This window comes from Manacus candei, unplaced genomic scaffold (genome assembly GCF_025592945.1).
Source record: "Manacus candei isolate 608988 ecotype Guabito, Panama unplaced genomic scaffold, ASM2559294v1 h1tg000025l, whole genome shotgun sequence".
Taxonomy (NCBI): domain Eukaryota; kingdom Metazoa; phylum Chordata; class Aves; order Passeriformes; family Pipridae; genus Manacus; species Manacus candei.
In genome coordinates, this window is record NW_026138073.1 from 9,122,590 (window position 1) to 9,147,449 (window position 24,860).

Consider the following 24,860-nt stretch of genomic DNA (forward strand, 5'->3'; position numbering starts at 1 on the left):
GGGCAATAATAACTGAACCCATCAATAATGAAGCCCTCTGTTTTAATGCATCTGATGCCCTTTTGTCCTTTCATATGCACAGTGACTCTTCTTTCTTACAGCTGGAGAAAGAGCAGGAGAAGCAGGAAGACCATGCACCAGAATTCATTAAAGTCAAGGAAAACCTGAGAAGAACATCAACAGTGACAGGGGATGAGAAAGCAGCGTAGCTTCTGCCAAAACTCAACAGGGATCCTACCAAGGCCAGTGCTAACACACACCCGCTGACATCTCTGTACATGGTGCACGTTCACAGCCACATCGTCGGGGCTACTTATGGTTATTAACACTTGCTCCAGTAGAAGGCACAGAAAAGGTTTTCCCAGCCCAGGAGGGAATCACTGTGGAAAAAGTGCAGTATTCACTGAAGAAGTACTCACACAAGTGGATGCAGAGATAATGATGTTCTTTCCCCCACCCCAGACCATGGGTGCACTCTAACCACCAGCTAACTCTTGGTTAACTCTAGGGACACAGTGAATATTTAAGCCAGGGAAGTCTGTGGAGGCTTGGGGGACCCCTGCTTCTTCCTGGAGGCAGGCTTGCCATGCACAAGGTGACAAGAGGGCAGCTGCAGCTGCGGAGAACCTCCTGGAAACCTGGCATGCTAACTAAAAGGGACAACTTGTGTATTACTGAATACAACCCAGATGACCATAATGGCTTTCCCAAGGGTCACTGGTATTGCACCAGTGTGTGAGTCAAGCCTGGCTGAGGCTGTGTGTCCCAGCAGCACACCTGTGCTATTAGAAAAACCAACACCTGTGTGCTCATACCAGTGCAGCACAGGCAGGTGCAACTGTTCTTCACAAGCACCTTTAAACTGCATTTCAACCCTGTTTGAAAGTGGCTATTTAGGCAGTTCCACGCTCAGGCAGAAAATACATTGGACTGTTCCATCAACACCCCAAGTGGGAGGCAAATGCTCTGTGCTGAAAGCAAAGGCTGGGTGTTTCCAGCATGGTTGTCCATGGAAGCATGCAGTGACCAGGCAGAAGATCCCTGAGGATGTAGCAGACAGACAAACTGCTTCTTGCCCCTGGACTACTGAGCTTCAGCCCCTCACCCAGCAGCCAGATATGTGCTATCATAGGGACCTATAGAAAGAGTCCTGTGATGGAGAGGAGGTGATGTGGTGATGTCACACCGGTGTCAGGCTGTCCTGTTAACCACCCTGCAGGCAGTTGGTATCTGTAGACAACATGGGATACAGGGGAACACAGGTCCTGACGCAAAACTATTTGTCATTGCTTCTAATCCCCTTTTCCAGGGGTCAGAGCTGCCTCATTGCAGTTGCCACCTTGCAAAGCTGAAACTCTTCTTGTTCCTGGTATAGCCAAGCTGAGGTGGATGGTGCATTTGCACCATGTACGGACAGAGCCTGCCACACTTATGGTGGGTTCCCCTCATGCCCTGGGGTATCCACATCCAGAGCTAAAATTGTGCTTTCGGGAATATCTCATCTTCTTGCTTCTCACATCAGCCCTGATACAAAGCCTGAACACCATAACTCACTGACTGCCTTTGGACACTGGCCCTTGAATGGCCTCAGTGGATCTCATCAGCTGGGAAGGTAATACCTGGTTAAACAACATCTACTATCCACGTCTTCAGTGGATCCATACATAAATTAAGGGAAAATGGGCATTTATCACATATTTATCAAAAAGTTGCTAATCCATTCCCTAGTCTCCCTGGTCCAGTGGGGTATTTCATTTCAGAGGGCTGTTGCTCGACCTGACAGCTTGGGTAAAACATCTGAGCCACATCACATGTCAAGAGCAGTGAAAAAGGTATGGAGTTTCTGTGACAGATTGGACTATAAAAGCCCTTAACTCAGCTTCAGTCCTTGAACACCCCATGTCAAGGCACTGCCTCTGCTGTAGTTTTTAAGCCCCTTGCTCATATGCTTATTCTAAACATGATTTTGTTTCAGAAATCCAGTGCATATTGTCACTATGGCTCACACAAGACCTGAAAGGCTTTATTACGTCCTTTCCAACTGTGAAGCTTTTCATATAGGTGATGATTAAAACCATAAGGAAGAAGCAGCATCAACCATTTTTTCAGGGGGAAAAAAATAAAGTCAAATTTCTCCAAGGATAAAAAGGTGTTGCTAAGGATGCCTGTACATAGCTGCAAAGAATGCTGCATGACACTCCACAGAGAACATCAGCGTAAGTAGCAAGTCAGAATTACTGTGCTGGAGTTTTGTGAGGAGTTATGGCACAGATTAAGTAACCTTGATCAAAGAGCTCAAAAAAAACTCAGCAAATTAATTTGTAATTTTGCCACAGATGGAAATGCACTCCAGGAGAGGCAATCTGTCACTCCATATGCGCCAGTGAAATCAGTGTTATCAGCTCACCCGGGCTGGGACGGGGGCATTTATGCAAGTCCTTGGGTGGGAGCCATCTAGTAAGGTCAGCAATGAAAAGGATGAAAGTATTTTTCAACTGCTCTTCTTAAGCAAGCAAATATTACCTGGGGGGAAAAATAAATCAAGGTGTCTCCCTTTGATGTGGTGTCCACCAAGCACAGAGTGGGGCTGCACACAGCATGGTGGCTAAGGGGTGTCTGGGTCATTTCCAGCAGGTGTCCAGAAGGGAAAGGGAAGGCCAGGTCAGACTGTCCTAACTCAGGCTGAGCAAGCAGAACCACAAGAAAACCTTCCAGCAGTGGAGAGACAGCAGGAAGCCCTGACCCAGCTGCCCACCAGGACCCCATATTGTGGGGTATCTTCAAGTCTCTATTGCTTTTACATTAATTCCTCCCTATGTCCCTAAAACACATTCCTGAATAAACATGATGTATTCAGAAGATCATATAATCAGAGTATTGATGGAAGACAATTTTTTGCACTGTGTATGTTGCTTATGTGGTATATAGTCTATATTCTGTGTTGATGTTTATACATTTATATGAAACTATACATTTATATGTCTTGCATCTCTACTGAATTAACTTGCTATTTAATGTGGACAAGTCTGAAAAAATAAACTAAACAATGATTGTATATTTTGCTCTTTTCCACAAGGAACTGAAAAAGCTCCAAGGATTCAAGCAGACAACAGCCAAATAAACTTAATGAACATACAAACCAGTGAAGCCTGACATCAATTCCTTTGTTAGTGTTGTGTTAACTTGCTCATCAATGAGCCCTTTTCAGCATCTGCACCCAGTGCTTATCCCCAGACTGCATCTCAGTTTGATGAAAGTTTAAAGGCACAAAAATTGTAAAATCAGGCCTTGTGCACTGAAACTTTCCATACTGTTTGATGTATGGAACTGGCCATGGATACCCACTTGCCTGGCAGGTTAACATCCAGGTTAACAGCCAAGGAAACACGTCCTTGGATTTAATTTAAAAACTCAGTGTTGAATTTACAGGTAATCCTCACACTAGTGAGCTTTTTTCATTATTTTTAAACATTTTTTATGTGCTTTAGCAGAAACCAAAGACCATAGATTAAACAGATAAGAAAAAGAGAGAATGCTTCACATGTGCAGGTCGCACACACCATGGTCCCTGAGAGCCAGGACTAAAACTGAATGCAGCAAAGCAAATGAAAAGGACTTTTCTGTCTCATTACTGATATTGGCACAGATGCCAACATCCCAATCAGAACATGGCAGAGATGGTGCTTGGATGCATTTCTCTGACACCAGGTATTTACTGGAGTTGCCACACTGGGAGGTACATTTTGTTCCAACCCTCCACACCCTGTGGCACTGGTGTGGCCAGTCAGCTCATCACTGGGGGTGAGGGCTCATTCACTAAACTTGTTCTTCAGGTCAGATTTCCAAAACATCTTCCCACCTTTTTGCTGCTTATAACAACAGCTCCCTTGCTATCCTACCGTGTTAGGTTGTGTACTTCATTCCCTGGCATAAATCACCCACTGAGGCCATTGGTGTGACATGAGACCAGGGGACTTGGGCAGCACTTCATTAAATGCTTTATCAACCTTTCCAGCCCCAAGCAGTGAGGTTTCCATGGGCTATACCCCAAAACTTACACTGATCACACACCTCTTTCCACACACGGATGCCAAAAGTAGTTGTCCATATCATGACAGTTCCTCTTCTATGGAATGGAGTAAGAAACAATAATTTCTGCTCTTAAAAGATACCTGCCTTTTAGCTATGCTCCATCGCCTGGATTTCTTTTACTGCCAGAGCTTTTAGTACCAGCTTTGCTCTTTATCCAGGTCATGCTGAGATCTCTTTTCCCATGCACTCACTCCTGAAGTGCTCCTAGATAGTTTGCTGCAGTGGAATTTCCTGCCAAGGAACACTTATATTTTACTGCCTCAAAAATGCCAAATTCTGGTTTTCTTCCTCAAGCTAGTGGTACCCTCTGGCTGAACATCCCTGCTCAGGAACTCACCTTTGCCTATCCTAGGTATTTCTCTATATTTAGATAATTTCCAAAGATTATCTAAATCTGCCAGAGACCAAATGGTTTTGTGTTGATGAAAACATCATGTGAGACCATATGAATTGGCCATGATACTGGTGAGATCCGGCCTTATGGAAAGCAGGAAAAAGGCAAAATTATCAGCAACGTAATAATCAGGGTGTGTTCCAACACACCATGACCAGGTGCTCTTCCGGATTTTGTCAGTTCTCATCACACTCGTGAGATCTCTGGGCACCCAAGGGCACGTGGAGCTGAGGTGTATGACACACTGCCAGGTGTGCAGCTCCAGTGGCACTCCAGCTCAGACCTCACTAACACAGACTGGCAATGACCTACCCAGGCAGCACCTGAGCCTGCCCAGATATAAGCCTGCACACACATCAGGTTGCAAAGAGACTCAGGGACAGGCTTTTTCCAGCCTGTCATCCATCACCCTCCCTTCAGGAGAGGCAGATCCACTTGCTGAATCACAAACAGCACTCAAGAAGCACAAGGCCAAGAACTTCTGACTCCAGAAGAAGAAAACATAAGAGCAAATAGTGAAATTCCATGGAGCACTTCAGAAGGATGTAGTCCCTCCTAAGCACTCACGGCCCCAGGTCACTGTGGGATGTGACACTGTGCTGTACAGACCTGAATACAGCACATCCATAGGACACCCTGGGAATGTGACAGAGCCACACAGCACCTTTGACCTACCAGGCTGATCCCTACCACACTATCCACTGCCCGTGAGCACATTCACCGTATTGCAGTCAGCTGCTCTGACTGATTGCTGCTCCTCATGGCTGCTGGGCTTGTTTCAACAAGCTCAGCTCCGGGCTTAAAATTACAGTTACCCAAAACTACACCCGATTTCCCAACCTTTGTTTAACTTCTCATATTAAAGTCTTTAGTACAGTGAACTCCATGAGTTCTCTCCCTGACAAAGCTGTTTCCAGCGTGGGTCTGAAGCAGCAGCACAGACGTGTTGATGAACTATGGGCAGGAGGGACTCCTCTCCCGTCTGTAGCCGGGGTGAGCCCCCGGGGGCGCGGGGGGTGTGAGTTCCAGCTGCTGTCACCAGAGACACGGACAGCCTGCAGCAGGGACAGATTCGGGACCGCCAGGGATGAAGGCAGCACACGCCCCATGGCAACCTCCCGTTGCCCTCCGGCACGACCCAGCCTGTGAGGCACATCGGCGGTGTCCAGACTTGCACCCCAAACTGCGGGAAGGGCTGAAGGCAGTGCCAATGACTGTGCTGGGAACACCCTGAGCGAGTCAAACACACAGGCAAGAAGCAGTGCGAGCCCGAGGGGTGCTCTCCTCCACCCGGAGCAGGCTGCAAAAACAACACATCAAATTTTAAAACACCAGAAGGGCAGGGTGTCAATTGGGTGACGGAGCTGGAAGCGCAGCCTCCAACGCGCAAATCGGCTGAAGCGAGATCAGAAACAGTCATCTTTTCAGGCGCAGAGTCCTTTCAGCGCTGGGATCGGTGGGATTTTCCTGCCTGCAGAGGTCAGCACACGCAGGAACACCCGCGGGCAGCGCCGCTGGCCCCGGGGACAAGGGGCACAGGGACACGGGGACACGGGGACACAGGGACACAGGGACACAGCGACGCCGGGAGCCGCTGCCCAGCCAGGGAGGCAGCAGCCGGGCGGCTCCCGAGGGACGCGTGGGACAAGGTACGTGGGGGTTCGCGGTCGCACGAAGCGAAAGGAGTCGCGGATTTTCCTTACGCAGCCTCGCGTAAGAGGAAGCGTCCCTGGCTCCGAGCGCCGCTTCCCGTGACGGCTCAAGGGCAGCGCTGGGAGAGTCCAACCCTGCGTACCCAGCACCCTGCCCGGGGGCTTTCCCCTCTCCCGAGACAATGAGGCACTTTGAATTAAAGGCCTGAATATCAGAAAAGCAGGAATTAATAACACATTTGCAGGAGTTTCCGGAGTTTACGTTTCTTAAAGTAATGGAATGTTTGGGAAGGCAGCAGCCTCTTCAAGGGAAAAATCTGGTTTATTTTCCACACACCACACCTTTTTTTACTAGCATTCTGCGACAAATCCTGCTAAACATGGGGATTACAAATTTGGGAGTTAACGTAAATAAAGCTGAGCCCCATGGCAGGACACAGGGAGCACAGGAAGTGCCTGTGAGTCCCAAGCCAGAAACTCCCTTAAATATTAACACATAGGTGTGGGATATTGCCACACTGACTGATAAAATATTGCGGACAGACTGGGGAGAGTAAAATATTTTTCGTTTAAAAATATATCATAAAACCTGCAGTTTGAGTTCTTAAAAGTACCATAAATCTCCATTGTCCACATCACTGCAATGAGGACAGGATAGGTGCCTAAATATTCATGTAACCCCCGTGCAGGTACAACATCTGGGCCAGCCTACCGAAACCACTCCTCGCTGTGCCAACACCTTCATCAGGCATCCACTGACGGGCTCCAGGATGGCTCTGCTGGAGACCAGCAAGTACTCGCAGGGCTCGGTGCTCGGCAGCGTGAATCCCGACCTGGCCAGCGAGAGGCAAACTGCCTCCTTCTGCGTGGAAAAGCTCACGGCCCTGCTGGATGGTGGCACAGAGCAGACTCGGATACGGAGAGCGGTGGGTGAGTGAGCCCTACAAGGCCCTGCTGGGGAGCTGGCACAGGCTGTGCCTGGGTGTCCCTGCTGTTCTGCTCCTCCTTTGCAGCATGGTGGGGTTTGTGCTCCTGGGCATTTGCTTATCACCCATCTCTTAAAAAAGTAGAAGTGTGGAGCTGGAGTCTTCTCTTAGTGTAAATCAACGCGACTCCTCCGCAGCCACTCCTGCTGTCTGAAGCTTTTCCTCCTCCCTGCTCCAATCCCCAGTGTCTCTGGCAGGACTGGTTAAACTGGAATACAAGAACTGAGGGTTGAGTGTCCCTGTGTGAGTGGGATGTGTGCAGGGGCTTAGTGCTGCTGTGCAGCAATGCACACCATGTGTGAGCCACAGCCAGCGACCCTCCTCAGCACATCAGGCTCATCCAGGTGGGGAATGTCTTGCGTGGGTGGCTCAGCAAGGCTGAGCTGCTCTCACTCGTCATGAGTGTGCCAAAAACCGACTGCATGCTCAGAAGGAACAGAGGAACCCTCTCTTTTGTCTCTATAACTACATCTGTATTATACACTTATCAAACAAGAACGGCACAGGCCGCTGGGATCACACACTTCATGGTGCCAATGGAATTCAGTGTAACCTTACATGTGAATAGACAAAGCAAAATGGAGCAGGGGCAGTTTCCAGGCAGACACAGAAATAGTGACTCTGAGTTGCTTTGCAACATTGCCATGGGCTGGTAACATCCCAAACCAGAGCACTGGTGCTGAGCAAGACACCCAGAAGGCTCCAGCCATTAGCCACCCTCTGGGCAAAATCCAGCTAACCACAGCCCTTGCTGGAACAGGGATGGGAGCAGCAACTGGAGGCAGAGGGATCCATAGCATCTTGAGATTAGCTCAGTTGGCAAGAGCATGGTGCTAATAATGCCAAGGTTGTGGGTTCAATTCCGATTTGGGCCATTCACTTAAGAATTGGACTTGATGATCCTTGTGAGTCCCTTCCAACTTAGAATATTCTGTGATTCTGCCACAAAGTCACCTCTTACTCTCTGAACAGGGATGGTGCCTTACCCTGCAGGGTCACCATTTCCACTCAACAGACCCCTCAGGCCCCCTCAGTTCCCCTTCTCCTTCCCCAAACCCACTGCTTTTCAGAGTTAGATGTGACAACCCTGGGAGCCAGGACTGGCAAAATAAAACTTGCCTACAGGCAGGTGCTAATAAGTCACAGCATCAGTATCCATGGGTCCAGTCCTGCCCACTCCTCCCAAGCAGGGCTCAAGGCACTGCCTGCACCTCCCCAGCCCCAGGAGAACCAACTCTTCTGTGTTGCCTTGCAGTGGAAGCTATCCAATCCGACCCTGTATTTAGCAGTGAAAACCAGTATTTCCAGACCCAAAATGAGAGGTACGAAGCAGCAGTCAGGAAGGCTGTTCATCTCCAGAAAAAGATGCATGAGATGGGATGGACTGAGAATGGACCTGAATATAAGTACATTTACAGGTGATTTTTCTTTTTTTTTTGTTAATGTACAACTCTATTTTTCAAAGTTTTGGATGCCTACAAGAATCAGCTTTAGCAAAGGCTGGGAGAGACCAACACCTGACAGAACAGGTTTGGATAAAAACATGGTGCAGGTTTTTATTTTAGCAGCACACTTGGGAAAAGGAAAAATGGTGTTACACAGCAGGGAACTTCTCAGAGAGCAGCACATGGGTACAGCATGATAGATCACAGCAGTTCACAGCCACAACATGATATTTCCACTTCAGCAAGCTCCTTACTTGTGCTACAGCTCTCATACCACCCCTCAGACATTTTTAAATGTATAACCAGCATTGGAAGTGGTGCTGTTGCTGTTACATTACTGACTTGCAACTAAATTAGAGATGACATTTTGTCCATCTAGAAAACCTACATTATATTAAAGGGGGGGGGGGGGGAGGAAGGGAAAGAAAGAAAAAACTCACCTTAGTTTTTCGGTAAATGGGAATAAAATATTTTCACAATCCTTTCTTTATAAAGTTTTCTTAATGCTTTGTGTGGGGTTGAGCTCCAGAATTCAATTACTTGCCCCTCCTTCTTTCTCCCTTTGCTAAATAAATTCCTGGCTCACTGTTGCCTGGTACACTCTCTACATACCCAGTAGGAAGGTGCAAGTTCAGAAGCATCACCAGAGGGGCAAAGCTCTTTACAGCTCACCACTGACACTCAGAGCCACTTTCTAGTATTTCATAGAATCCTAGCACAGTTTGGGTTGGCAGAGGCCTTTAGAAGTCCTCTAGTCCAACACTCTGCAGTGAGCAAGGACATCTTCATCTAGATCAGGATGCTCAGAGCCCCATCCAGCCTGAAGTGGAATGTTTGCAGGGATGGGGCATTCACCATCGCTCTGGACAAGTTGTTCCAGTGTTTCACCACCCTCATTGAGAAAGAATTCTTCCTTATATCTAGTCTAAATCTACTTTCTTTTAGTTTAAAACCATTACCTCTTGCCCTATGGTAACAGGCCCTGCAAAAAAGTTTGTCTCCATCTATAATTTTTTATGCTAAACTCTTCACTGCCTACAGTGAGCGGGACTAATGAAGGGGGAACTCCTCCATCAAGAGCTCTTGGACCTGATCATTATATTCCCATTTAAAAGCAGCTTTCCACTTCTCCCTCGGAAGAAAAAAGAAATCCCAGCATATTTTAAAAACCTGATAAAATTCCACCCCCTCTCCCACCCAGGTGTGCTTTTATCAGGCCCCCTGATGCCGAGGGCTGTGGCAGGGCCAGCCCTGTGTTGTCCCATTTTGCTGGATTAGGAGCAGAGCTGCCTGGCAGGGCAGCTCTTGCCTAATGAAACACCAGGTGAGCACCAAGCTCTTATGACAGAATCCCGGTGCTCCTGGTGCCAGGCACAGTGAATCACTCGCACAATTTAAAAATCGAGCTTTTCAAATTGCAGCTAAAGGAACGTTATTTCTGGACAGGCTGCCAAGGATTCATTAAGTCATTTTCTGTTAATCAAAGCAATTTCCTTTTAACTTCTTTGTTCATATTTTTCCCCCCGCTGTTTCAGCATGATTGATTCTCTCTCAGGGCCAGTATAAAAGAAAGGTCAGAATCATTTGTTAACAATAAAAGGTATCTATGTGGAAGGAGATGCTCACTAGAGCACTGCAGTAAAGCAATGTGCTAACAGCCACCCAGCTACTGAGAACAGCACAGCCACTTACTTGTACATGTACCTATATCTGTGAGGTGATTCAACCAGATTTGAGGAATCCCAGGAAGAGGGACTATATTCCTCATGTTTTCTTAGGATTTCTCACACAGAGAAAAAGCTTAAAACAGATTAATTTCTGATTTGCACCATGGAAATGGCTGTACCCAAGTTCTCATACACAGCTTCTGGAATAGTGCTTTTTAGGATGTATGCAGAGGATCATGGCAAAGGGCTTGACCAGACAATAAACCAGGTGTTATGCAGATGTATTTGAATTTTCCCACAAGAAAACAAAACATGTCAAGTCAGGCCAAATCTCCACGAACCCAAATATTGTTCACTGACAGCAACAGAAAGCAAACACATAGCAAAAAGTACAGCAACAAACCCAACATACCAGTCTATTTCCCCAGAATGGGAAGGCTCAAAAAATCCAGATATCTATGTGTAATTCAGTTTAATGTGCCCCACAGTGAATTGCCAGGGTTTGGGGGTTTTAAAGAAGGGTGGGGTTTTTTTAGTTTTTTGACTTTTTTAGTTCAGCCTCAAAATATGAATTAAATAATCAGGAAATAGAAAAAAGATATTAAGGGCTCACAAGCCTCAGAGCCACAGGAGCTTTGGAGCCGGGCTGTGTTTTTAGCTGAGCATCTGCTACTCAGAACAGATAATTCCTCCAAGAGCAACTGAGATAATGAGCAAGCAACACTTAAGCAAACTGCTATGAAAGAAGGAACAAAAGCAGCTTGGAAGAGCTCTTTTCCTGCAACGCTGTGCTGCTGCTGGCTGCTGGATAAAGTATGACAAGGCAGAAATCAAAAGGCAGCAGGTGGTACCGTCTGGTGACCACCGCAGTGCCACTGCCTCATTCATCACATGCCTGGAACTTCATCCCCTTAGAAATACCCCTTGTGCCTTCTCAGCAGGGCGCTGTCCGGGGACGTCGCTTTTCTCCTTCACCGCGTCTTCATGAGAAGTATTTCGATGCTGGGCTCTGACAAACAGATTGCCAAGTGGATTCCTCTCGCCACCCAGCTCCGGCTCATTGGAAGCTACGCCCAGACTGAACTGGGACATGGTAAGGCTGTGGGGAAAACAGTGTTTCCTTAGGACAAAAGGCTGCAGCCAAATTCTCATGGAAATTTGAGTCCAAACTGTCCATCCTTCCCTGGGGACAGGGGTGGCTGGGTGGAAATGCCTCCTGCATGTTAGAGGTCGATGTCCTCAGCGTTCCTCTGCAAGCTGGAGATGCACTGGCTTTCGTTTTGTCAATATGGAAAACTTAACAACAGCGAGGATGAAAGCCTGTGGTTGGACAGCAGGCAGCCACCAGCAGGGGAGGGGATCAGCCAGGCAGCTTGTCCAGCTGATGGCTGTCACCAGGAGCCAGGCAGATGCCCAAGTACCACAGGGCTTAAGAGATTTGTGCAAGAAATGGTGTGGGGTCATTGCAAGCATTGACCTGTGGTTCTTGTCAGAAGGGTAAACCACAAAACCCTGATAATACCCACACCAGCCCCCAGGGACCCTTCACTCCCTCCATCCTTGTGTTACATCAGGAGATTGAATTTTTTTTTAATTTCTTTTTTTAAAGGCACTTATCTTCAGGGTTTGGAAACAACAGCCATCTTTGATATTGCTACTCAGGAGTTTATACTGAACACACCAAAGATCTCTGCCATGAAGTGGTGGCCTGGAGACAGTAAGTACCACACAAAACATTTTGGGTTTCCTCATTTGCCTCCTTTACTTACTCCACCTACCCTGCTTAAGCTCCATGTTTGAGGGCCCAGGTGCTAGCAGAGGACTTCTGTAAGAAATGCACTCATTGAGAGGCAAGAAAGGGGTTTGACCAAGTTCAAAGGCCAAGAAGGGAGCCACCATCATCTACCAAAACCCCTTGGGTGGCAGGGCTGGAGAATTTCACTCAGGGAAACTCCTGCCTCTGCAGGAATAAATCTTCTTTCTAAATGATACTCAGGCAACCAAAAACTGCAGGGAGGTCATCAGCATAAAGGATTCAAGTCATCAGACAGTCTCAGCATAAAGGATTCAAGTGTGAAATTCTTGGCTCCCTTCAGGAAGGTATTTCACAGAAAATAACTGGAGTCACTGCAACAGCCACAGCACTTCCCACTCTCTCAGCACTGCATGAACTTTACCTGCTTATTTTTTCTCATATTCTGATGCAAAACTATTAATCCAAGCCTCGTGGGCAGCAACAGTGGCAGAATGATGGTGCAGCTTCTGAGGGCCAAGAGCAGGCTCAGCTTTAGGCTTCCAGCACCTGTGACTCAGACCTGAGTCCTTAGTGGGACCTAACACACAATTACACTGACCGCTGTTAACTGCTGAAGTGTTTGTGCTGTACCTTGTCTTAAGGGAATGGGGCTGGTTTTCTTCTTGCAGTGGGACGATCAGCGACCCACACGGTGGTCTTTGCTCAGCTGTACATCCACGGGAAGTGCTATGGCATCCATCCCTTCATCGTGCAGATACGCAGCCTTCAGGACCATTCACTCTGCCCAGGTAAACAACCCCAGACACCTCAGCACTTGTGCAGGTGCTCTGCCTGTTTTGCCCTTAAAGGTTTTCTAAAACATTGGGCCCAGGGAAAGTTAAAATTGCCAAAACCAAGCCAAGAGAGATACCCAAGGCATAGTTATCATTAACCTCAACCTTCTTATCTAAAGGGAAATCTAACATATCCTCAGGCATGTTCAGACCAAGCTCTCATCTTAACCAGAAGCCTGGTCTGCTCTGAGCCTCTCCATTAACACCTCAGTTCTGGCCCCGGCCAACATGGCTCCATCTGTTGATGGATCATGGAAACAAACTACCACAAGGCATTTGAATGCCTGTTTCACCCCTCAGGCGAGATCTTCCATGCTGGGGAAGAAGCAGAGCTGAACATGCCCTTCCCTTGAGATCCCCAGCCTGACACAAAATGGGGGAGAAAAAAGTTCAAGTGGAAGTAAGCAGGCTCTATTTTCTCCTACTGCAGGCATAACTGCAGGAGACATTGGTCCCAAAATGAATTTTGAGGCCATTGACAATGGCTACCTCATGCTGAAGAACGTGCGCATCCCCCGGGAGAACATGCTGAGCAAGTTTTGCGAGGTATGTATGGACTCACATCACAGACTTGCCCATCAGACTCTCGTTGCACAACCAGAGAGACGACAGAGACTTGCCTAAATTTAGGACAAAAATCTTCCTTTGAGGTGTCTGCAAGTCTCTGAGGTTTTATCAAGGGCAGAAGTTACCTGAATCCTAAATGAAACTCGATGTCAAGAATTCCACATTCAGACGCCGGGGATAACAGGGTTGGCAGAACCTATCTCAGCCAGAAACAGTAAGAGTTTGTCTCTTTAAACAGATATCTTCCATCCATCACACATAAAAACATTGTTTGCCTTCAGTGAAGGATTTTTATGTCCATTTTACTCTATGCTTAGTGATTACACAGCCACCTTAGTATTGAAGAAGGCTGCATCTAACACCCTCTCTCTACTCCAGGTTCGACCAGACGGCACCTATGTCAGACAGGGGTCACAGAAGATTAATTATTTCACAATGACAGCAGTGCGCATTTCCCTCATTTCAGACGAGGTTCTGACCCCCCTCATGAAAGCCTGCACCATCGCCATCCGGTACTCCGTGGTTCGCCGGCAGTCCAAGTTAAAGCCTGGGTAATGCCACTCAGAGCCTGCAGCACTGGGAAGGGGACTACACACCATGTTCCCCTGCACCAGTTTGTGTTTCTGCTTTTCATCTTATCTTTCAGCCCATCACTGGCTGATTTCCTGGCCCAGGCAGGGCATGACGAACGTGCTCCCCCGTTATTTACATTAACGAGCTTCAGTCAAAGTACAAGAGAATGTTTATGGTTCTTTCCAAGATAAGTTTCATAGTTTGAATAGCTCAGCAGTTCAGACAGGCAACTTATTTTTTATAGCTGGCCTTCCCCTAATGCAATCTCATAACTCAGCAGAATCCAGACAAAGTGGACAAGCTGCTGAATTCTTATTCCATAGCATCCTACTAGTGGGTGCAACGTTAAAATACCTTCCAACATCCAGAAATCCAATATCCACGCTTTGCAATGCTGAATTGTATTAGTCTGGCAAGAATCCCTGTTATTTTTAATTTGAATGGATTACAAAAATTTCCATTTAAATCTCCTGTCAAAAGCAGAAGGATCCTAATGAGAACATAGTTTGGTTCAAACACAAACCAAACAGAAGAGCGCAGCATGTTCAACAATGTTCACCAATTCCAATGACTGAAGCCCTGAGTGTACTAAACACAGAAAAAGAGGTAAAGAACATCCAAAAAAAGCTCAAAATAATTTAGACTCAATTTTTTTTGAGTCTACACCCAGGGCCACAAAGATTCTGTTTGAAAAGCAGAAGTTTTTCAGGGTGTAGTGACACCATCTCCCCTGGAATAACTTGCTGTCCTTGAAGGCTTCATCCTTTTCCTCTCTCACAGTTCCTGTTCCCCCTCTGCACTGAGCCTTTTCTGTGCTGTTAGGCTGGTTCATCAACACAGCAGAAAAATCCCTTTTCTTTTCTCGAAGAGTTTGTCTCTCCAACAGCTCAGCAAGCTGGGCAGATTTGCTGCCACACCATCAGCTCAGTCCTGTTTGCCCACTGCTTCTTGGTAATGAAAAATGCTATTTTTTGTTCTGCGACTGTAGCAGTAGCTATGCCTGTGTCCACACTTTCCCTAGTTCATCAGCTGTCTTCCAACAGGGAACAAGAAGCAAAAATCCTTGACTACCAGACTCAGCAAGAGAAACTGCTGCCCCAGCTGGCAGCAGCCTATGCCTTTCATTTCATCAACAACTACCTGCAGGAGCTGTTTGACAGGGGGTACAGAGAGATCCAGAGGAAGAACTTTGACATGCTGCCAGAGGTGAGCTGCAACAGGATTCATACAGCACTTCTCATCTCCAGATATCAAAAGATTTTAGCAAACTGGACAAGCATTCCTCTCGCTAGAGAACTGGAGAAAGATGAAGCACTAGGAGATCAAATGGCACGTCCCAGGTCCACAACCAGTCAGCAACAACATTCACTCTACCGCCCCAAATTTTTTGTTTTGGGAACTATTGCAAAGTCCTTGAAAAGCATGTCTGTTTGCTAAAAACCTCGTTCCAAGTGGCTGGTGGCACAAAGCGTTATTTCACAACTTCATCTACAAATGCACATGCAAATACTCTCTTCTGAGCCCAAACCAAAAATGTGACTTTTTAGATGGAACAGAAGATTTTGCAATTGGGTGCTTGAAATGAAAACACACTCTGAACAAAGGTGGCCGAAGCCACAGCTGGTTGAGAGAAACCCAAAAATGCATAAACTGACTACAGTGTGCCCAGCAGGAGGGTGTGCAGCATCCCAGGCAGACACCAAAGGCCAGGCTCAGGGAGATGGGTGCTACCAGCATGCAAAGGGGGACCCGACAGGCATTTCATGTCCAGAAATTGCACAAGATTAAAAAAAGGAAATTTATTCTGAGGATTGTTTTAGAACACTTACACCAGTAACACTTTGCTTTTGGTTTTATCCCTTATTTTTTAACAGCTCCATGCATTGTCTTCGGGCTTTAAAGCCCTGATCACTCACCACAGCACTGCAGCAGTGGAGATCTGCCTCCGGGCCTGTGGGGGACATGGCTACTCCCTGCTGAGTGGACTCCCTTCCTTGTATACCAAAATACTTGCCTCTTGTATTTATGAAGGGGAAAACACCATCTTGCTCCTGCAAACTGCCAGGTAACAATTCAAATGTGTTCATCTAAAAGCCTGTGCCCTCGTTTATTCAGCCTCTACCACTTCTTCTCCAAAACCAGTAAAACCAGCTACTCCTTTCTCACAGCATCTTCTAAAAATACAGCTCAGGACATAAACTATTCATGTCTTCTGTCTAACAGGCATGGAGGTGTGTGGGAATTGGATTATCTCTTCTATTTTTGGTTTGGGGACGTATGCAGGTGCTGCTCTGCATAACCTCATTTTCCTCTTTGCCTCCTAGCACAGCAAACACATTGCTATACAAGTTTTGTGGTTTATTTTTTAAGCAACCATTGTAACAATGGTACAATGTAACACAACATTGGTAAAAGTGAGGCCAGAACACAATATTGGTTAAGTGAGATTCAGAGAAAACAAAGTTGTTGGATACTGAAAGTGGATGAGTCATGCTCCAAGAACACCACTTTCCTCTGAAGACGCAGACACTGATGTTTATCCAGAGCGCATGAAATACAGGAAAAAAACTACAGCTGCTTGAACTTTTAATAATGTGTGTTTTTACTAGAAGGAGAAAACCAGTGCACTTCCCAGGGACAGAGCAACCATGTAGCTCTGTGCTTGCATGCAGACACTTCTGGGCTCATTACTGCTTCTTCAAGAAGCAAGGTCAAGAGAAATGCTGTAACTTTTTAATGCCAGACCTGGTCAGTCTAGCTCATAGCAGAGGTGCTAAAAAATAAGGGAGTGGAGAATTCTCCTTGTACACAATCTCCAAGAAAGGGTCTCGTGTTTGTTAACATAATGTGATTGTGTGTTGGGGATCACAGAAGGTAAGACCAAACCACCACTAAGATTCCCAGAGCATTAAGACTCAGGTTGCAGAGTTGATAATGTATCTAATCACCACACCGCTGAGACTGCTAAAAGCCACAGCAAGTTTCTGCTGAAAAACCCATCACTACAGGCTGCTGCAGCATTAAATACAGTAGATAGGCTACCCCTGAGAGCCACCACAGATCAGGTTACTGCGAGTAACAGGCAAAACGAAAGGTCATTACTTGTTCAAGTCTGTTCTGGACCACTGCAGCACCTTGCTGCTCCTTACCTGCTCCTGCTTTACACTTTTTGCATGACTATTTGCTGCGTGCAGATCACCACCATACCCTGCTCTGACTTTGCTCTCTTCCCAGGTTCCTGATTAAGTGCTTCATGGCAGTCAGCGCTGGCCAGCCTGTTCCACCATCTGTCACTTATCTGGCTGCAGTGAAACCTGGGAAGTGTCCAGCCAAGAACAAGTCAGATTTTCTCAGTCCAGATATTTACACTGAGGCCTATCAACACGTGGCAGTCAGGTCAGTACGGAGAACGGGAGACATCAGAAATGTGTTCAAAGCTCAGCTTCTTCCTTCATTTCAAGGGAGGTAAAATAACATAAGTTACACAAGGGTTGGCACCATCTGCTCCTGAAAGAGAAAAGGAAGACTACACAGGATTAACAGCCATGTCAGATGTCCGGTGTGGAGCTTTCACACTCAGAAGTTCTTAAGCCACGTGCTACCAAACAACTACGTTCACAGAGTTGGTGGCACCATTTAAGTAAATCCCAGACCACATCACTGAATTGCCATCCAATAAAACCTTTAGGCAACTGGATCCTGAGCAATTTTATACAGAATGTTAAAATTTCACATACCTGAGAAAGGGATGTTTGTTTTCAATTAACACCACAGCAAACACACAGCCTCTCATTCTGTCTGTAGCCTTTCAACGACACATTCAGCCACTCAACACAAGTAATAATGGTACCATGAGTGGTCTCATTGGAATTATGTGCATGGTTATGGGCTCTATAGGTGTCATCTCTGCAAACCAGGTAAAGAGACAACCCTGCTGTCATTGAAACCAGTGTAGAAACAGAGCCACTTGCAAAATCTTTGGTGTCAATGGGAGCAGGATTTGAATCCCTGTGTAGAAAAGGAGAAACATAATGTAAGAGCAGTCTAGTATTACTATTTGTTTTGCAAACTCTCCTTACAAACACAATCCAGGAAAAGCTCAGCCAACCCCTTGGTAAACTACTCTGGAAGCTGAGAAGGCAGAAATCCTCCAGTACCAGGGTGGTCTGGGTGCTTCCCCAGTTTGTACTCAGATTTTTCATGATCTAAGTTCACTCACACCCAGTGTAGATAACTCCAGATGTCAGAAATGCCAGTTTGCCATTCGAGCACACACGACTCCAAATGAGAACCGTGTGCATGTGGGCTGCTCCATCCACAAACAGTATGCCTTATGCTTTTTCAATTTTCCAGGCTCATAAGCAGCACAGCAGCTAAACTACAGGATTTGATTCAGTCTGGAGCCAAGAAGTACGACGCATGGAACCAGTGCACTGTGCAGCTGGTGCAGGCTGCAAAGGTTAGCAAAATTTATCTGCTTATTTGATGTTTGTCTTCATGATACAATATGCAACAGAAAAGGCAGGATTAGCTTAAAACCTCAGTGCTGTTTATTGTTTTCTGTTGGCATCTAAGGGGCACCACAAAGACCATCACCGTGGTCTGCATGGTGGAAAACTCATAGAAAGAAGCAATTCCTGATCTGAAAAATTTCCTTTCTGAAGAGGTCAGGTAGAAAAGACTAGGAGGAAAAGAAATGGAGAAAAATACCTTCAACAGTTATGCTGCCACTGCTAGCCTAATCAGGCATCCCATATCCTGCAACAAGAACCCACCATCTCCAGCCAACATTCACCTTTCTGTAAGAATCCAACATTTCTGGCTCCCAGAGGAAAGTCTTCCCAAAGCCACCCCACTGAAAGCTGGTAGAGTCACAGCAAGGGTGAAACATGCCTGGTATTTCTTCCATCTGCCTCTCTCCCAAGGAAAGATAACTGCAAGGAAAACAATGAAGTGCAACGTTAACTACTACCGAAAGAAAAATCAAATCAAAGTCAAATTAATAAGACATGCTTCAGATGAAGTAGGATTGGGACAGCAACATTTGTTCCCCAGAACAAGAGTTAGTGCAGAACTAAGTAGAAAACAAAGCAGGAGGGGAGAAAATACCTAAATTTTAATGAAAACGAAACCCGTCCATGTTTCTGTATCTCCAAAAAACAAAATTTTTAATATGCAATTAAGTGCAATTCCTCTGCAATTATGGTGAAATTCTTCCTTCCTTCCTTCCTTCCTTTGCTGAGGAAAGGAAGATTTTGAAACAGATCCATGATTTTAACTTCATTGAATTTTTAATGAAAAACATCTAGTTGTAATCTACCATTCAGCCAGAGTGAAATGGACTCAGCAAGAAGCCCCTGACAGGGAAAAAGGAATCCTACACATACCTGGCAGGGCTGATCACCACCATCGTGGTGGTTTCATAGTAGGGACAAGCCCCCTTGTAGTCAGTCAATTAGATGAAGTCAAACCTTTCTCAGCAACAGCCAAGAACCTTTCAAAACCATGGGAAGCGTTGATACAAGCACAGATATAAATCCTTCAAAACAAGAACTCACTGAGTAAGGGAGCAAAGACTTGATGTCAGCAGCAGCATTTTTTGTGGTCACCTGTCCTCCGTGCATCACCCCACATTTTCAATTAGACAGACTCACTGGAAGCAGCAAATATTCAATGCTGTAACTTTGAAAATAAGCAGAGAAACTGTGTACTTGCCTCAAAAACAAAGTAAACCTCCCATGAACAAAGTGACTTTTAGAAATTACATTCCCAATTTTATTTTAAATGTAAATATATTTTTAGGGGAGTGAAACGGAAGCAAAATGTTCCCATTCAAGATTACCTCTAGAAAAAGCTCTGACCAGCACCCCCTGCATACAAACCTGAACAAGTTGTTTCCTCCTGCACCCACTCAAATGGGTGGCCAAGGTCTCTGGACTTTAGAGGAGGGGAGATCATATGTCAGAGGAGCTAGAATCCAACTCTCTCTGAGAAGCAAGGAGGAGAATGAACCTAGACATGAGACTAGTCAGAAATAAACCATTTCTGAGGAGCCTAACATATGCAGAGGGCTGGCTGTGGTATTGTCAGTGGTGACTGTGCTGCTAGACTCCTCAGAAAATGAGATCTGGGCCCCCAAAGTTTCTTAAATAATTCCGAGACAGGAAGAGTCACCCAAAACCCTTGAGTTTGCCCCATAACTTTAGAATCTTGATATAATCTGCTGCCTTCTTGGGGCATTTCTGTATTTACTTCTTATCCCACACTTTCCCTGGAGACTCACACACACGACTGGCATAGCAGCTCTATGAACTGATGCCTGCCAGCTCCCAGCTGTGTAGTTCAGTAGACACTCGGCTTCTCAGGCAGGTTCTGCAGTCCATGCTGCTCCACCGTGCCAGCAGGAAGAGCTTCAGTGCAGGTGTGCCATGCTTACACCCACAGCTGGGAGGAGAACTGTGCAGGGGGGAGTGGAGCCACACAGTTCCCAACACCACCAACCACCCACAGCAGTGTCAGCATAGCAAGAGTCACCCCACAGACAGGTGGGGTCAACCTGCTTCATTAGCTCTGGACCTCAGCTAATATTTATGTAATTTGGCAGTCAGACACTTTACTGGTGTCTGACCCAGAAATTATCAGTTTTCTTAAAACCACAGAAGTGGGAGGTAAGTTTGGTTGTTCTTCAGTGACATTTCCAGAGCTGAAGCCTTGTAGACACTGATCCCAAAGTACCATGAACCCAAGGTCTTCAAGTAAAGATGTTTTTTCTGTTGATGTACAATCAAGATTCACTTGCTAGGGGTCAACACAAGTACATTCCAATGTGTTTCCTTCACACAAACTCTTTGGGATATTAATCAGAAATATTTAGAGTAAGTACTAACATGATTTCTGAAGTAGTTTTCTAGAGTTTACAAATACCACAGTGTTGACTGTTTACAACCCTCATTCTGTTGTCTGCTGTTGCTGTAAGACATGAATGCAAAAGGCCTGGTCACCCAGCAAACAAAGGATACAGACTGGAAAAGTGCCAAGGAAATGAAAAGGTTTTATATTCTTTGCAAGAACATTTGAGTCACTTGACCTACTAAAAGTGTTTTGAGGTGCATTCACTGTTGATTGCGTTTGTTTTCCAGGCTCACTGCCACTACATCACAGTGAAAAACTTTGCAGAAACTGTGGAAAAACTCGAGACCAAGGCTGGCATCCAGAGGATTATGAAACATCTCTGTGACCTCTTTGCACTACACGGGATCTTCTCGAATACAGGAGCCTTCTTGCATGATGGATACATATCTGCAGCTCAGATGGACATGGTCACAGCATCCTACCTGGACCTCCTGGCTGTTATTCGGTGAGCTGCTCTGGCAGGAGACACACAGCTATTCAGTTTGTCCCTGTAATAGATATAAAATGGTGCTACTGTACCTATGGCAACATCTCCACAGTCAATTCACCTCGTTCAGTTTTTATTTTCATTGCCTGGCAGCACTACAAATTGATTGAAACATCTACACAGAGCTTGTTTTCATGGTAAAACAGACCATGACAAGTGTCCAGCTCCTCTGCAATCTCTGAGAGTTCTGTAACATGAAATCTTAAATTATAAATGAAGAAGTCCTGAACACTTTATACCATTTTCAGTAGAGCGAAAACACGAAAATGTGTAGTCAGAGCAGCACTGGCAGGAGGCAGCCACAGCAACCCATCACACACTGCAGAATCTGCTCAAGCTGCAGCTAATACAGCCCACTCTGTTGCCATGGCTGAGCTGCAACTGGTACCCAAACAATCCTGCCTACAGCTACTTCAGATGCATCTGCTCGACACAATTTGTCACTAACTCTGTGAATTCTGAGTTATGTTAAGGTTTTCACTTACCACAACACTCACAAAGGCCTTTTGACAAAGCATTCATCTTTCACTACTCAGTGCTGTTTGTTTAGAACAGATTATGGTGCAGAGAAGTTTTATGTAAAATTCTACTTAAGCCACGTGGAGAGAAACAAGAACACACCACAAGCAAGGGCTGAACAGGGCTGAGCCAAAGAGCAAGGCTTTTCAGAACTGATCGTGGAATCTGAGTTAAGTGATGAGCTCAACATTAACATTTGCAAAAGACTAACATGTTGTTGCCTCTGGAATTCATTGCAACTTCTGGTTTAGTCCACGCCTTGTTCACAGGATTCAAGAATGAAGTGAGTATTTACATATTTACAATTAGTAGAAAGAATACAAACACTTCCTGGTCTGTAGCAAAATCTCAGCCTTTCCCAAACCCCCGAAGAGCCCTTACCCAAAAGGAACTGGAAGATGCAAACATTTTGCATCCTTGGGTGTGAGGTAGAGCCAGCAGGACTTCCTACACGCAGGACAATGGGAGGACAAGGAAAGAGAAACCATCTCCTGCTTAGAAGAAGCTGCCTGTGCTGCAGCTCTCAGTTGCTGTCAGACTGGCTCCTGGTGTGGGTCAGGGTTGCTTTGCTCTTAGAGCCACAAAGAGAATAAAATACGTCAACACCTCATGATGAGGTAATAGAAATACTGAAAGGTAGATGGAGGTTGGAGATCAACAAAGCACTTCACATCAATCCAATAGCAACCTTATTCCATTTTATAAGACAAACACCCACAGCGTGAGAAAAATAAGACAAAAATCAAAAGAAAGAACTGGCAGAGACTGCTGAGAAAACATCTGATGTGAGACTGAGTCCTGAATTAGGGAATTAGGGACAGAGCCCAGGTGATTACAAGACCTGCAAACTCCCATTCAACAGCACAGACAACTCGGGGTATTAGTAGAACATCGCAGAACTGTTAGGGTTGGAAGGGACCTCAGGACATCATCTAGTTCAATTCCCCTGCCAAGGCAGGGTCACCTAGAGATGCCTCTGAGGAATCAAAAGAAGCAGGCTTTTCCCCCCAGTATAGACAAGGAGAAAAAATGGTACAGACCTTCTAGGCTGAGGAACCTGGACAACTGACTTCCAAGTTTATCTTTATCTTCCCCCCTTACAAAGCAATACCTGCTTCAGTAACACAAATGTCACTGCTCTGCTCCATAGAAAGGACGCCGTTCCACTGGTGGATGCCTTTGACTTCACAGACAAGAGCCTGAACTCCGCGCTGGGCAGCTACGACGGGCAGGTTTATCAGCGGCTTTACGAGTGGGCTCAGAAGTCCCCCACCAACAAGGTATGGATGGGTTACAGCCAGACAGCTTCCCCATTAGCCAGAGCAGAAACTGTTTGCTTTCCTTCTAATAAAAGTGATACAGATGAAAGACATGAGCTTTTAATTCCTTGTATCTCGCTCTGAACAATGACCTGTGACACTCCAATCGTGCCACCCATAGTCTGAGCTCAGACATTTAACTTAAAAATGAGTTAGAGCCTGCAGAGTACTAGAGCCTGTGCCAGGGAGATGGGCTGTCATGTGCCACTCATGTGGGTTTGGTTTTTAAATTTGTATCACTGAGGTTACATTGTACAAAATAAGCTAAAATAAGTCTGTATACATATTATGAAACAGCACTAAATGCAGGGTATTTTATAGACACTGATACTAGTGCAAAACTTGAGTTTTTTAATAATATGTTTAACCAAAATGAGTATAAATGTTAAACAAGGCAATTTCATCCTTCATGGTCTTTAGAACTTTACTTTCTCTTCTTAAGTCATCCATATTGTGGAGTAATGTAAAATTCTGCACGATGTAAATATGCATTGCTCTGTTTGAAAACTCATTTTGCCCTGAATGAGATTTTTACTGTGTTAATCAGTAGCCCTTTGAAATCCTACAGCTAAACACAAAATTTGCCTTCAGTAAACATTCAAGTCCAAGCATATTTTTTGAAGTTAAATAGTATTCTGTCCCATTTGGGATGAGTTGTGTGCTGGTTATGAAGGATAGTACATACTATAAGGAATGAGATCTTGCACACAGTTGCAATAGCTGGTGGTTTGTTGTTTGCTTTTTTTTTTTAATAGTCTAGCTTTCTGTATTCCAGAGATTGTTCTTAAGAAAAAAATTATAGCCTTTCTGTTCTTAATTGCCATTAATTCCCTTCCCCATTCTCTTTCTGAACAGATGAGCCCAGCCTACGAGAGGTATTTGAAGCCACTTCTTCACAACGCACTATCGAAATTATAAAGAACGTGTTCCAAGTGAAGGACACACGTTTCCTCCTGTTCTTTGTGCAGCAGTACATTTATGAAGCATCAGTAATGACTAATCAGAATTAATAATCAGTTGCTTACTTGCAGTTACAACAAGTCTGAAAGATTCTCAGCGAGCCATTTGCAATTAGACAGACGCCAAGCAGCGCTGAGTGGTACCCGCTGCTATGAGACAGCCCAGGAATGGTCCAGGGTTCGCTGTTTTCTAACCTGAAGTGTCCTGACAGCATCAAAACAAACAGCTTCCTTATTCTTTTTCTAAATCCACTATATGATGATTAAGGAAGAAAAAAAAACCCCACCACCACATTATGAGCCCCCTCTCAGGGTGTTGGAACTATACAGTGCCTTCAAAAAAAACCCCAAAACAACCAACTGTACTGAAAAATCCAGTGAAAGTAAAATTATGATCCTTCGTTTCTAAGAACAACTTGTTCTCTTCAATCAAAAAGTATATTAGAAAGTACATCTGTTTGGACAATTAAAATAGCTCTTGACTTGCTCAGCAGTGGAATATTCCTGCCTAATGAAGATTCAGACAAAGCTGATGCCAGCTTCAGTCTGCAGAATTTACCTTCCCATTAATAGGGCCGCTCATACTGTCTTTCTATAAATCTTGGTCTCCAATAAAGTGTATTATTTGGAATACTGCTTATCTAATTTTTACACTTCATAATTATGGAAAGGGCAGGCTGATCCAGGCTAGTCATTAAT

General features: G+C 45.4%; 2 protein-coding genes across 4 annotated transcripts in view; both read left to right on the top strand.

Annotated features, from left to right (window-relative positions):
• Positions 1 to 3,136, top strand: part of FAM107A (family with sequence similarity 107 member A) — a 28,387-nt gene extending 25,251 nt beyond the window's left edge. For all 3 annotated transcript variants that reach the window (XM_051788732.1, XM_051788733.1, XM_051788734.1), the window contains one exon: positions 102 to 3,136. In XM_051788732.1, the coding sequence (XP_051644692.1) occupies positions 102 to 209 (108 nt within the window). In that variant the 3' untranslated portion in view covers positions 210 to 3,136. The remainder of the gene's footprint in view (positions 1 to 101) is intronic.
• A 2,853-nt stretch (positions 3,137 to 5,989) lies between these two features.
• ACOX2 (acyl-CoA oxidase 2) lies at positions 5,990 to 24,792 on the top strand. Its single transcript, XM_051788937.1, has 15 exons — positions 5,990 to 6,135; positions 6,828 to 7,068; positions 8,380 to 8,542; positions 11,178 to 11,329; positions 11,846 to 11,953; positions 12,661 to 12,780; positions 13,256 to 13,371; positions 13,771 to 13,943; positions 15,009 to 15,171; positions 15,840 to 16,030; positions 17,200 to 17,361; positions 18,319 to 18,424; positions 21,105 to 21,322; positions 23,034 to 23,163; positions 24,058 to 24,792. Exons 2-15 carry the CDS (start codon positions 6,909 to 6,911, stop codon positions 24,118 to 24,120), a joined length of 2,025 nt encoding a protein of 674 aa, XP_051644897.1. The 5' UTR covers positions 5,990 to 6,135; positions 6,828 to 6,908; the 3' UTR covers positions 24,121 to 24,792.
• Positions 24,793 to 24,860: the final 68 nt, after the last annotated feature.